The sequence below is a fragment of the Maniola jurtina genome, chromosome 17 (genome assembly GCF_905333055.1).
Source record: "Maniola jurtina chromosome 17, ilManJurt1.1, whole genome shotgun sequence".
Taxonomy (NCBI): Eukaryota; Metazoa; Arthropoda; class Insecta; order Lepidoptera; family Nymphalidae; genus Maniola; species Maniola jurtina.
The window spans coordinates 1631089-1646413 of NC_060045.1; the positions used below are offsets into that span (position 1 = coordinate 1631089).

General features: G+C 34.7%; 1 protein-coding gene and 1 long non-coding RNA gene across 3 annotated transcripts in view; one reads left to right on the forward strand and one right to left on the reverse strand.

Moving 5' to 3' along the window:
• The first annotated feature begins 45 nt into the window (after nt 1-45).
• Nucleotides 46-14701, forward strand: LOC123873917. The gene is made up of 3 exons (XR_006797800.1): nt 46-1959; nt 10484-10487; nt 14689-14701. It is a non-coding gene; the product is annotated as an uncharacterized LOC123873917 (long non-coding RNA).
• LOC123873908 (phosphatidylinositol 3,4,5-trisphosphate 3-phosphatase and dual-specificity protein phosphatase PTEN) overlaps nt 10031-15325 on the reverse strand; it is a 62097-nt gene continuing 56802 nt past the window's right edge. For both annotated transcript variants that reach the window (XM_045919005.1, XM_045919006.1), the window contains one exon: nt 10031-10538. In XM_045919005.1, the coding sequence (XP_045774961.1) occupies nt 10535-10538 (4 nt within the window). In that variant the 3' untranslated portion in view covers nt 10031-10534. The remainder of the gene's footprint in view (nt 10539-15325) is intronic.

Genomic DNA, 15325 nt, shown 5'->3' on the forward strand with positions numbered 1-15325 from the left:
TTCGAAATTACAGACAGACACTCCAATTTTATTTATTAGTATAGATTAGGCGTCAATAGGTGTTAGTAAAATCGGCACTAAGTAATTTATCTACAGATTACGGATAGATTGATTATTATCATTAATTTCAGCCACTGGAAAGCTTCAACTATCTTCACTCACAATGTATCCAGCATCATTTTTTATCTACGTGAATTTAGTCGGAACTGTCGAGGTCTTTAGCATTTGGACGGGTTAATATTGTACCAGTACAAAAATATCCATCCAGTATTGAAATAGTGATTTTCAAAACAAAATTGAACCCCACTGCTTTTTCATAAGTATTAATAATAATTGAAGTATGATAAAAGATCTTTTTAACAGAGAAATTTTGATTTGAATGTAAACATAGTATTGAAGGTTGGAGACTTTGCCATTAAGAAAAAAGCCGCTCCATACAAACGAAGTACATAATCAAATAAATATTCAAGTAAATATTCAAAGAAGGAATGTGAATATTTAAGAATCAAACTCAACGAAATTTTGTAAACCCGTCTGCTTGTGTAAATATCTATAACTGTTGTTTATCAGATTTCCGTAAAAATACGTAGTTTAAAAGTTACCCGGCCTCAAAGAAAATCCGTATATCTTTGAAACTACATATTTTGACGAAAGCTTGAAAAACCAGACAAATATCAATTTGAAATAGAGAGATAAAAGTTTACGCGATAGAAAGAGGCTTTTATTAAATTTTAGGCCGCAGCACTGTGCGAGCAGAATTGCACTTTATTGCGTGGTAAAAAGAGTCGGTTTTTATTTAAACTTCTTTCCGGGGTGATCCTTTTGAACAGTACCACCAGTTTTATAAGTTACGCCGATGTACCTGCGCAGAAAGTTTATTTTTGAATGGCGCGAAAATATCCCAGCCAATCATAGCGCGCGTCCGGCTTGCGTCCGTCTGCTATTGGTCGTTGCCTATCCGCCATGTTTTGTACGCGCGAATTACGAATGAAATAGCACTTATCTTTGTTGTTCTTGTGTTTAAAGTCTTGACGTCAAGCAATAAGGTCTGTATTTCATTGGTATACGTTCGCTTTTAGTCTGTTTTAGATTGCGCAAACGAATTTTGCCGATGTGACTTATAAAAGTGGTAGTATTGTGCCTGGATGGTAAGTTACTATCAAGTATTGTGGTATTGGTACAATATACACCGTAACTTCGACACTGCAACATCATCCTTCAAGTATAATCGTCATAAGATCACATTTTTTTATAAGGCAAACAACAATCTTTAAAGCTAAACCTTTGATGAAGGGGTACAGATCGTTTCACGTAAAAATACCTCTGGCCGATAGAGGGGATGTCTGTGCATGGTAGATATAATTAATACTATTAACATAGTACGCTAGATGTGATGTGGTGTACAAAATAACAGTTAGTTTTTGTGCCGTTTTGAAGCGCCCAACCGAGCGTACCGGGAATCAAAATTGACACTGTCATATGGTCGTCGAATTAACAGATGTCTCATTTAGCTCCGAGTACGCTCACTGCTATCAGCGCCAAAATGACGATAGTCAAGTTTAAAAACATGTCGTCAATCGTAGATCTAGCATAGTACGTAAATAGTATCTACCGTGATATATGGTTGTACAGCGTTCAACTAACAGTCTGCCAGACACCCGCGCCGTTAGCCATCACTTCACCAACTAGGTCAGAACAAATCGCCTTCTGCACAGGTACAAGGTCAACGGTATTTTTTACGTGGAACGGACTGTAAAGTAGAGGGGTGGTGGGAAAGACGGCGAAAAACCGATAACGAAACTTTTCGTGCGAGAAAATCTTGGAAAAGAAAAACAATTTCTATGGAATGGGAGTTTATTCTATTTCGGCTAAAAGTTTCAAAAATCGTTCAAAAACTTATTCGGGTATACAGTCAGTTATATTCTAGGAACCTTAGAAGTAAATTGGAAGTTTTTTTAAGTAAGACAAAGTGATAAGAAATTAGAAACTTCTGCAGAAAAGATGAAAGTTTAGAATTAGTACATATGCTATTTACTTAATTTAGTGAAAAAACATTTTTTAAATTGATAGCTCAAGAGTACCAACAATACAGAATTCCAATTTTTATTAATTGTTCTTCCAATTTACTTTTAGGAGTCCGTAAACACTAGCGTTACAGTTTACATCAAATCTGTCCTATACGGAACCCAGCTAATAGAATCTTAAATTTGTACTTGACGTTATAGAAACGTGTAAGAACACCCGGACGCAAACTTCGATACGGCTAACAACAAAAACGGATCAACCAAGTGTGTACAGCAAATTATTACCCTGACAGTAAAATATTAAGTAGATATCGAGTTAGAGAGAGATAACAATAATCGGCAACTTTGGCTTCGTAGAGCATCGTCTCTGTCACTCATATCTATATGGTTCGTCGCTAACTTGTCACTCAACAACAGAGACGACGCTCTACGAAGTCGGAGTTGCCAATTGTCTCTTTCTAAAGCTCAATGTGTAATATTTACTGCCTGGTTTAATTTTAGTTAAGGCCTTATCCGATCCATTATACTATTTCATTTGACAGTAAAGTACAAGAAAAATCATGCCAAAGGGCGCAGAATTATAAATCGTGCCATTGTAGAAATGAAAAGAAAGCTACGCTTATAATTTTCTCTCATTCATATTAAAAATAGAATCGAAAATGGCGGCGTTACTCATCTCCTCTCACTTTCACATTATACCTATCCGTAGTGTGTGAGTGAGAGTAAATTATTATCGCTGCTACGTTTCGATTAGTTTCTTTATTGGAACGAGTTATAGCAGAAATAATTATTTTCAAACAGGGTTTGAATTTGAGAATTTGGATTCAGTTAAATGCGAGTCATCAGGATTACTTCGATGCGATGATGCAGCAGAATCTTGATGCTGACTTCAAACGTATTTTCAGTACTGGAATATGCATTGCTTACAGCTTAATGGATGCATAGACATCATAGAATTGTATGTATCAGTATCTCACAATAGGTAAATTATTGAATATTGATTTCAAAGTAAACTAGATTTTTATCAACACTCGATGTTGATGAATCTAATCAAAATGACAAGAAAATAGTATTATAGACGAATACTGAGATATATAGAGCACTCTTTGCATTTGCTCAGACTCAAGAGTTAAAACGAGACAGACGTATCTGTTACATAAATCTGTCTCGTTTTAACTATCTTTAGACTGAGCAAAGCCAAAATACGCTCTAAAGATCTCAGCCTTAAGATGTTAATTTTACAGAGAACAAAATATAGTACATTGGTACCTTTTTGACATGAAAAAAAAACAAAGCAGTACATTTAAAGAATTTAATTAATTATTACAAACTAATTAATGAGAAACGTGTTAAAAATCATGATACTTAGCGAGTAAAACATTTTTCTTTTCATGTTGGAAGCATTTTGTGTGCCTGAGACTATCTAAGCCCAAAGAAAATACCTAAACAAAAGCTTGGAGGTTGTTTTTGGTATGAGCCAACAGGTTATCTTAACGAAATGTGTTCTGTTTCATGCAGGAGTATGTTACAAGTTAACGTAAACAACGCTTTAATCTGCCAAAATTATATAGTGACGTTAAAATAAGTAATCTAGAATATTATTTTTCATTGTACGTCTATGTGCAGTCAGTTATTACTTTTTTTTTAAATTTTATTTACTGAATACTAAGTTTTTGGTAAAATTGTGTGACACAGCAAAAGGATTTCTAATATCAGTAGTTCTGCAGCCCATACAGTGAACCTCCAACAAAGTTAATTTTGTAAAAACCTAACACTGAATTTTTAGATGATTCTATGACGTTCTTAACTTACTCGTACCTTAGATTCTAGCCTAACTTACTCGTACAGATGGCGTCAAGTAAAAAAAAATCTCGAATGGGTCTTTCCTACAGTGCGTGAAGCGAAATATTGACTGGCGAACCAGTAATGGACCAATAGTGGAGTGGCACAGGCCCGAAACTCTGAACGACAGTAAAGGGGATGTCTACGTATAGCTTTATCCTATAGTGGCCGGCAAACAATTTGAACATCTAGTAGGGGAAGGTTGACGAATCCAGGAAGAAAGTTTTGAAGTTTGAACCAATAGCGTGCACTCGCAACGATTAATCAACCAATCGCATGCATCCGCCTATCGCGTCAATGTTAAAGTTGCTTGCCGGGCACTGTGCAGCCATCACTACCACTAAATTGATCAATAAATCGCCCATTGCGCAGGTTTAAGCGAGCCATTTTTACTTGACGCCTACTATATATTTCCTTTCTTCTAACATACCTATGCCTACAATACTAACTTTCACCTCACCTCATCCCGACATTCCCGACACTACAAATGGCGACACAGTTTAAACTGTGAAATTTCAATCATTTTTCAATTTCAAATCCTTTTGCCTGCTAAAATAGGCATTTTCCAACGTACGCTTGATACCTTACAAGGCTCAGATTTTCTTCGAACGTGTTTTTTCATACTGATGTTGATACTTTCATACTTTTATTGCTTTTTTAAGGCAAGAAGCAAATTTTTCAGTAAAATCATTGAACTTATCAAATTTATAGAGTAAGTATACTGAACGAGTTCAAATTCAGTATGTATAGGAAACTAAAGTTTCTAGAACGATCCGCTAGGTGTACTGCTCGATGGTATTGAATTTGTTTAGTTAACGAATATGATAGAAGACATTAAAAGAAACATTTTTTACTCCAATTTAATTTACCCTGATTTCACTATAATAGTGCAACCTATTCGCGGTATGTTTAATGTCTTAACTTGACTGATAAAAAACACTTTCCATTTCATCAACAGATTGCTTTTCGGGATCTCATTCTAATACAATTTGCGACTTACTTTTCATCACAACAATCTATTCCGCGTATTTAAACAAATTTTACTGCTTTTGGCATCCAACAACGACCTGTCCATAACCTTACCGTAACTGACCTAAACGCCATAGAAAACAACTAGTAATATTATTGAAATAAAAACCTCATGGGCCCGCCATCTTAAAATATAACCTCAATTTTGTCAAAAAATTGGTTGTCTGTAAAGTCGGTTTACTGACGATAGTTGAACGTGACAACAAAGGCCGATTGTGCCTCTTTGTCGCTCGATCCGCGCTCTCGCTTGCACTTCAAGCCTTACATGGAACGCCTCAGAGCGAGGTAACGCCGCATGAGTCATGTTTTTTCGTGCGTGCAGCCGGCTCTATCGAATTATAAGATGTTGTCACGTCAAAAAGTTACATCAGAAGCTCAGCCTCTTTGAGGTGGACTTTCGAGTCGAGACGCGCCCGAGTGCGTATTGTTGTATAGATATAGCGGCATATTATTGTATAGATGGCTTATTTCACGAAGACCGTTTGGTTGTTTGTGTGAGTGCACACGTACACATTGTAATAGTGTGCGTGACGCTCAGTTTCGACTGCGATGCAGTTTACGTTACGCACACAAATACATTATTACTTATCGGTACACCCACTACTACAACCAAGGCTGAGCGGTCATTGAACATCTATACATCTATACTATGCAATTGTAGCGAAAGTCATACGAGCGCAACGATACTGACGCGACGTCTATTCTGTTCCCAGATCGTCACATTTTCCGAATTTATATTAGGTATTTTAAAATAAACTTCCAATTTTAATGGTTCCAATTTGAAAATTTTTAGACAAAGATTACAATATTTGACAATGGTAGATACAAGTTACATTTTTTTTAATCTACCAAATTCTAATAACATCCTTTATTTTAAACTTGTTCTTTTTAGTCTCTCTTTATTTTCCTCCACATCTATTATATAAATGAGAACGCTTATTAAATTACTAGCTGATACCCGAGACATCGTCCTCACGGGTATTAAAGTTTGAAAATCCGGCGGGAACTCTCTTAGATTTTCCGTGATAAAAATAATTCTATTTCCGTCCCTAAGGTGCCTACAATCCTTGTCAAATTTTGTAGATATTAGTTCAGCTGTTTAGGTAAAACACAGACAGATTCGCATTTATAATAATTATGGATAAAGTTTTTTTCGAAAGTAGCTTCAAATAATTCTTGTATTTTATTTTTGATGTCGGCAAATAAAAGGATGATTTGTTAGCCTTGGTCCCAATCGCTTCCATCACTCTATAGCAGGGTTGCAAAAAACAGTTTGAAAAAACATTCTGTTTAAAACTGGATTAAAAATATTTTTAAAACAAGTTTTGATAACTTTTTCATTAAAAAAAACAAATGTTTAAAACAATGCTAACCCTGCTTTATAGTATTGGATGTACTTTATTGTTGTCTGTCTTATTTATTGAAAATGACTTTAAAAGACTAGACTTAGATTTTATTTAAAAAAAATAGTAGGTCTGTTGTAACATTTAGTGTCTTTGGCCAGTTATCTTTTTGGATAATAGGTTAGAGATGTTGTAAACAAAAAATGCATGCCTACTGGTTATCTCATGAATTTTTTAATACATTTTGTCATGTTATAAATTCCACAACGTGTACACATAGCCTAAAAAGATGGCAGTTTGAGATCTCGTAAGTGAATTTTTTCGCCCAACTAGGGTCTAACACAAAACTAAAGATATCTTTTGTGCTAACACACTAAAATTATTGAAGGCCATGACCTCTCTTCATTGTTCACTTTAGGCGGGGTTTTTAGTATGTTAGCACATTCAGATCAAATGGTGGGTAAATCTGCCTCGTCTGACGGCATAGTAATTCTCTAAAATAGCATTAAAACGAGTAAAACAACAACGGAACTAATAAAAAAAAAACAATTTCCGAAGAAACGATTACCTACGAATACTTATGTTTTTGTGGCTAATTTATCAGGCCCGCTTCAATAGCACGCTATATTATGACCTGTGATGGTATTGATTCAAACGTGCTCGCCCGTAATTCGTTTCACTTAAAAAGAACGCTTGGCGACAGTGGAAGGCGTGTATCTGCGCTTGAGTATATGATTGTAAAAAAGTTTGTTTTAAAACAAAACATTTTTTTTAAACAGAATTTTAAAAAATTGTAAAACTATTTAAAACTGTATATAAGAAAAATTAAACTTTTATTTCTCTTGGTTAGTCTCCGAAATGTAACATTGACTGAACAATATAATGTGCAATTTGGCTAGCCATCGCCGTCGCCCCTCAATTCGTATCAAATGGCTATAAATATAAATCGTCTGCTGCGCAGGTATAACTTTAGCGGTGTTTTTACGTGAAACGAATGCAAAATTGGAGATAATTAGATGTATGGTTTGCAAAAAAAATGTAAATGTAGAACACTTTTATATTCCTTCACGACTCTGAGTATAGCTTTTGATAACGTTAGCTATGCGTAAATCTGCCAAATTTGCATGATGCTGTCTAATCAGCCGTTAAGGCTGGACGCATATTATCAAAATTGTCTGCTATAAAGATTTCTATTCCACTCATTCTACGAACATCTTAAGCGTACGGTCCGATCCGGTATTCTGACCGCGTCTGCACTGTTCTGATAGTTTTTATCTTTTGAAACTACAGGAAAAACAATCTTTTTAAGGATGTTTAGAAATAATGTTTACCAAAATAAATTAAATATCATCATCAGTTCATTATATTTCCCCATTCTTCTTTCTGATAATATGCGGCCAACTTAAATGGTTACGCAAACTTAACGTAATTGAAAAGTTACTCAAGTCTAGGGGAAGTGAGAAACATCGTAACTCAGAGAAGAAAAACATCGCAATAAAAATACCGTGTTCTAAAAAAATATTCAATGTACTTCTTATTCAGTCATAAGATTCGCTGTTAAATTACATTCTTTATATTATTATTCAATAATATTATTATATCATACGTTGTGAACGTACTGCAAGGGTATCCTTGAGTACTGGTTGAAAAAGTACAACCTTTGTGTCTCAATTATATTGAGGCGTCCAAATTAATGTCTGTTTGAATGACGTTCTAGCTCTGCTGAAAAACCATCAAAATGTTGCATTATGAACATTTTGATAGCGGTTTAGATCTATAGAACGTACTTTAACTTTGCTCTTTAAGACACAGTTAAAACGAGACAGATTGATGTCAGATACATAAATCTGTCCCGTTTTAACTGTGTCTCAAGTCTGAGCAAAAAAGTACACTCTATAGATCTCAGCCGGAGTGTCTGATTTTTGACATTTTGGTTCATACAAATCGAATTTCTAGATCAGAACTGTTTCAACTCAAAAAACACTTTTTCCAGAAACTAAGATTGATTTTTATGATGATACGAGACATTAAAATTTAAAAAAATTTGAAGGATTATAGTGCTTTGAATATTACTAGTATAGTTTTGCAGTTTTTTCATACAGATAATCGAGTCAAAGATCAAAACTGAGATCTACAAAGGGGATTTGAGTTGAAACAGTTTTGATCTCGGGGTGCAAAATCTCAAAATACCAATCTCTTAGCATTTGGAACGCTTTTATGTGTTAAGATCCGTTTCAAGCCGATATCCTCTCGTGTGTTTTTTAAGATTTACATTTCTAGTGACTAAAACGGCCCAAATATATGACAACTCCATAAATGGTTTGGCAAAGTTCTTTTAACAAGATCGGTTTACGCTTGACGACAACCATTGACGGTTAATCTGAAACCTGGTACCTGAACCTTTTCCTTTCAATGTAATCAATTATGTACTTTTAATCTGCAAGAATCTAAAAGTAAATGAAAACGGAAGCACCGGTACTACCGGATACCTTTTATATTAAATCATACTTAATAAAATCGATATTTGACTCATTCGATGTCAAACTATCTGTTGAATCTTATGCTTAGGCAAGATCATATTGCCAGCGAAACGAAGGGAATTTTATCTAGTATATTAAGCTCTACTTTACCTTGGCAAAGCACAAACTTACGCAAAAAAAAAAAAAAAAAACAAAATTACTGCTCGAAAGAATTCCAGAATGCTCTAGAATTTTCGCGAATTTTTGAGCGAGAAATTTGTGCTTTATGAGGGTAGTGATAAAGCTTAATACTGCTCTCGTACTTCCTTCAGCAAAAGTAGTTTTTGGGTTAGTTACGTTTGAAGGTGTGCAATGGATTTTGTTAGACAAGCCGAAAATTATGTACATACTTAAGGCCACTTATACAAGGACAGTTAAACAGATTTACTTAATAAAATTTTGTAATCACTTTTGGCAAGAGAATAATGCTGTAGAGGATACTTTGACTTTACTCAGAGATGAAACGAAACAAGTATATCTCTTACATAAAGTCTTGTTTTAACTAAAACTTAAGTCTGCTTCTTTGAAGTATGTTTGAGTACTTTGACTTTGTCTAAGTACTCAAAGTTACAGATCTCAACTTATGTAAGTGTCCTTGTGCAAATATGCCTTAGTCATGGTTTTGTGTTAAGGTGTCCCTGCAATGCAAGAACATACTGAACCTAACCTAACCATCGTGAAGCTGGTGCAATAAAATCCGGGCCTCGGAAATAATATGTTCACACAATAACCGCACGAAGATCCTTCCAAGTCTTTCACATTTTCCGTTACGTTATAAACACTGAAGTTTATTATCCATTGTCTTACTTATACCAGCAAGATCCAAAATCACGCTCAAAAAGTGTCAGATCCAACTGCACAGCAGGAATGGAACGTAAAAAATGACTTCTGATGCGCCATTTTAACTTTGTCAAATATCATGTCAAAAGTACGATTGTCATGAGCATGACAGGTTGACCCATAGACGAATTGGCGCGTGAGAAGTCATTTTACAGACTATATACGATTTTTATCTCACAGATGTTGATAGAATTCAAGAAACTCTTTGGCGTTAAAATAAAATCGACTCTAACCGCCTTGTTTTAAGGCTCAAGTTCGTCCATACATCTATAACCTGCGCTCCAAGCGGAAATATTACGAAACTAAAATCGGTGGTATTGAATTTTCAACTTTAAATTAAGGGGCTTTGGTTCCATTTTACTTTGACGTATTGAGTTTCGACGATAGCATTCTACCAACATTAGTGAGATATAAAAACTTGTATGAACACCATTTCAGTTTTCTCACTATTGCGTACAATTCAAATTGCACCTTACTGTAACGATATAACGTCTAAATTTGAGTGAGACAGATAACAACTATTATTGTTTGGATGAACTTTTCTTAGCGATTAGTAAGTAGTCTTGCTCATATAATAAGTCAATGAGTTTATCACATCAAATTTAGAATCGAACCATTTTTTTATTTTTTCAATGTCAATAGTACACAGGGGCAATGGCACAACCCGCAAAATTGATCAATTAATTATTTAAAATCCATAATCTACACATCGTAAACACACATATAACACTACATTGTCCGTTAAAACTTTTAAAGTCACTACGGTAAAGGCTCGGAGGAAAGTCTTTTCGGGCGCCGAGATTTAAAAAGTTTTTCGAGTTTTTTTTTAAATTTTAAGCCTTTGCCATATTTTTCGGAGGGGGAGGTAAGCGGGGTTTAGGTATAGAAGAGTGCGGAGGTCACTGATCCCTCGTGCGACCCTCACAAGTACGTGGATTCACCTGAAAAATGTAAGAAACCCATATAAGCGATCACGACACGGTTACAAATGCCACATTTTTTTTGAGCAACGGATTATCCATTGATTTTATGTCACACCAAATTCGCGTCTTTTTGAGTTGTACCCTTATATATTATTTAAGTTATTATTTTTAATTTCATAATATATTGTAAATAATGTACAGAGCATAACCCCGTACATAATTTACGATATCATATATTTTTTAAATTTTTAAAAAATTGTGTGACGACTCATGGATAGTCCGCAATTATTTTTTTGAGTTTTTGGGCTTTTAAAAATATAACTGAATTCCAAAGAGAAGTTGTTCATTTTGGTTTATTAAATACAACGTTTCAATAAATACAATCGCGAGCAAAAATAGGTTTAGATTACGAAAATTTCTCTGATTCTTTTTAAAAATATAATAATTTTATATTAAAAAACAATTTTAACTTTTTTTTACATTTTTTGGTTTTATTTTGTTTAAAGAGACAGAAAAATTAGGCCATTATTCGCTCTCGAATGTATTTATTAAATGCTTTAAGTCTTCAGCCCAAAAAATCAAATTTTAAACAGTTCAAAGCAATTTTAAAACGCCATAAGTCTTAAAAAAATCTTATTAAAAGCAAACAAATGTTTAAAAAAAGTAAAAAAAAAAAAAACAACAATAAACAGGCGTTCGAAAATTGAGTGGCACGTGTGATGCGGTCAGGTTTGTGCAAAGCGAGAGTGAGTATGAGATAATGATGGTTAAGTGGACATGATATACAGTAGGATTCAAACTTATTGGAGGCTTGAGAAGTTAGTCAAAAATCGCGTCGCAATCGCATATCCTCGTTTATTAAGTTCTAACACCATGAAGTCAAAATTAGCAACTATACAGGAGATCGAAAAAACTTGATGTTTCCAAAGGTTTGGGTTGTTATGGAGTTTGAGGTTGAAACTTATAGACCACACTTTGACTTTGCTTAGACCTAAGTTTCGGTTAAAACGAGACACATTTATGCCAGCGGTATAACGCTGTCTCGTTTTAACAGTGCCTTAAGTCTGAGCAAATTCAAAGTGCACTCTATAAATCTCACCCTAGAGTTTCTGTTAGACGTTTTCTTGTAGGCGGCAGAAACGATGTGTCTATCGATTCTCTAGCGAATGGCTTCGAAATGTTAAAACCGCCAAAAATGGCCTACGTGGTGTTAGAACTAAAGTGACGATATTTTGTTTGATGAGACTATATGCTTGGCACAGCTCTTGTAGCTCACTGCTCAACCGCCAATCGGTTTAAAATTTAATCGAACTGTACATAGACATTTACGCGACATCCATACTTTTGACGATTAAAATGGCAATTAAAAAGGCGCTGACTTTGCGCTACACTGACGTCCTTATTGTTAAAAAGCGGCTAACCTCAAAAAGTTTTGATGTATCGCCAAAACACATGTGAATTTTAAAAACCCTTACTAAAACGTATGCTACGTAAGACTAAGATTTTTAGTTACTTTGGTCTTATGGTAGCATACTTAATATAACCATCAGTTTTCAAAAAAAACTCACGTTAAGAATAGAATAGATTAGAATAGAATAGAATTATATATTTGCATAATGTGTGTATAAAAGATGATATATATGATTACAAGTTTTTTGGTGATAGCTCAAATACTCAATTTTGAGGTTAGCCGTTTTTAACAAAAGGAAGGCAAGTGGGTATAACTAATAGTTGCAATCACTTTTTGGCTGACTTTCCGTCACTATTGGCAAAAATAATTTAAATTCAGCCAATTAAAACAGTTGGAAATCATTGGAACACAACTTCATTAGACTGGTATGGATGTCACGAATAATGTACAATTAAACACAAACTATTATCAGAAAACAAAACCTTTACACAAAACACATTCCACAAGGACAAGGCACAGTTAAAACCCTCGCAGATTATGACGACTCAACAACAACTCCCCTCAAAGAGCTTAAAAATAAAGTCCAAATTCAAAACCATGATGCAAACTGGCAACTTGTATAAACATTAAGAATTTTTTTCGACTCTCAAGTTTTTGCGAGCTCGCAGTTTTTGACGTTACAACGTGGCGTCGTGGTTTTAAGCTCACTTTGACTTTGCTCAGACTTAAGATAGTTAAAACGAGACAGATTTTGTCTCATTTTAACTTTGTCTTAAGTGTGAGCAAAGTCAAAGCACGCTCTACTATGTATCAATAGGGCCGATTCGCTTAAAATAATCTCTAAATTAAATAATGACAAGTTTAAAAGTAGTGCTATCCTATTACGGAGGAAACATTACGAAAGGGATCGCACAAATCTTGCACTTGCCAATATACTTTCGTCCAGAGATTATGTGAAATCAAATAACTAACACACAAAGCCTAGTGTTGAGTAGTCATAGTATGCGATGGTTGGGAGTAACCATTTTATACAAGCATGGAAACTTTTGTACAAATGGTCAGAAGTTTGGACAGAAAATATTGAGATATTAATTTCTACTTGTGGGTTTTAAAGTTGACAAAGTTTAATTTTTTGTAAATATTAAGAGAGGTCATTCACAGAGGAGTCTATGGTAAAGGTGGATTTAGATCAAACGAACGAATGTTCTCGCTCTATCCTACTCTGTCAACTTGTCTTAGGATAAACAGAGACAGAGTAACGCTCGGTCTTTGTTTATCCAAAGAAAATTTGACAGAGAGGGGATAGAGCAAGCATTCAGTTGTTTGGTCTAAGTCAACCTTATCACAAAGGAAGGAATATTATAGCTTAAGGAAATTGCAGTTGCAGTTTAAAGCAGTTGGGCAATGACTGCTCGCAAGCAACCCGTGTATAACCACTCTAAGAAAAAGAAAAAAATATAACACCTCTTTCTACTTTCTGTCCAAGTTTACAATTAAGCATGCATAAATATTTGTTAAAGCGAATTCGGTTTAACATCTATAGGGAATCACAAAAACCTGAAAGAAAAAATCATAGCAACCAACCAAATGTTTTACAAACCACAAGATATACACAGAATTAGTTACAAATGGGGTATTTTTGGTGTCAGTTGACTGTGGTTCAGTCTGTCAAAACTGACAGGTCTAAACCTCCGACCTTTTTCGCCAGAAGTATTGTGAAAGAGATAGTACTATTTTTAACCACCAAATTATGTAAGGTAATACTCGTACGTAATAGATTTCCTAAAATGTCTTCCCTTTTGACAGCTTTCGTACAGTCAACCAACACTTATTTAACCATAAATGCGAAAAGCATCTTAATAAAAAATGTAGAAAATGGGGTAGGGGGTACAGAAAGCAGTGATATTACTTGTAAAACGAAAAACTAGCTCTGAGATGCGGAAATTTCGAAAATTGTGGTTATGAGGTCATCTAATATAGTATATTCTAAACATTTTTATTTTTTATTGTAATAGCGGAAATAGAAATACACAGTTTATGAAATTCTGATAGCGGAGGCTTAGTAATATGGACCCGTTGAGTACGAAACCCTCAAAAATTATTTTACCACAATTTTCAGAATTTTTCAAATGGTACATTTTATACATTTAACGCTTTGGAGGGAAAAAGCCAAGGCTTTTTAATTTTACGTGCGTTTAAACGATTTTAGTACACAAAAAAAAATTATGCGAAAACGTCCTCTGTGCGAACAAAAATGGATCTTATTGCATTGGATAAAAGAGCTAATATTATTCGATAGTTGAAAATTAAATTGATGAAAAATAAACGCTGTTTAATTTTAATTGCTGATATCAAATGCAAGTGAGGCCATACTAGGCTCATTCACGATATTATGTTTGCAAGTGGTTTGAAATGAAACTCTTTATGCGCGATATTTTTAACTACCAAGGGCCAACTGCCATATGAACCTTATCTATGGAAAAAATTTAACGTTATGACACTCTTTATATTATTGGGAATTATAATTATAATAGGTTTTGAAACAGGCCCTAAATCTAGATTTTCCTAGGAACGCAGTGCCCATCGAAAAGTGGTTTTTGCGCATACGGCATAACGCGTCTAAGGTTGAAATCTATAGAGCGCACTTTGACTTTGTTTAGACTTAAGTTTCAGTTAAAAACGAGACAGATTTATGCCAGCGGTATAACGCTGTCTCGTGTTAACAGTGTCTGAAGTCTGAGCAAAGCAATTGCCCAGAAAATATTAAAAAAATCTATATTTAGGTACGATATAAGACAAACGTTTTGAATTGGTGCTATGTGTTCATGTTAAACCACAAATTATGTCTCGCATGCATTGCACAACATGCATAAAACTCGATATACTTGTGCACAAATCAAAATTAATAGAAACTTGAAAGAAAACCCGTAGTAATCTAGATAGAACTAACAAATCGTTTGTCGTACTGTTGGCGTCAGGAAAAAGAACTGCAAACTGAGCTTGAACATGTGCAGTGGGTGATTTGTTGATCTATTTGGTATTGACGCGCCATTAATTCGTTAGTCAACCTCCCTTTACAATCACAATCACTTATACGCAATGTGAAAGTGTAGATGATGGCTTTCCAGTCGTTCTGTAGTTGCAGTGGCTGCATGTTTGCATTGCTATAGTTCTTATCTAGAGGGTGTAACGCGAACGCTAGCGAAAACTTAGCGTTATTATTATACTACCTTAAATCCAATGGCAATAATAATAAGCTTTATCTTGTAGTTATAGTGATTTAGTATTTTTCAATGTATAGCGTGCAAACTCGGGTCAACTACCACCTACAACGCGACTTTGACCCTGAGTGACCTATTTACTGAATGTTCTTTGACCCTTAGCGTCAGTCAGG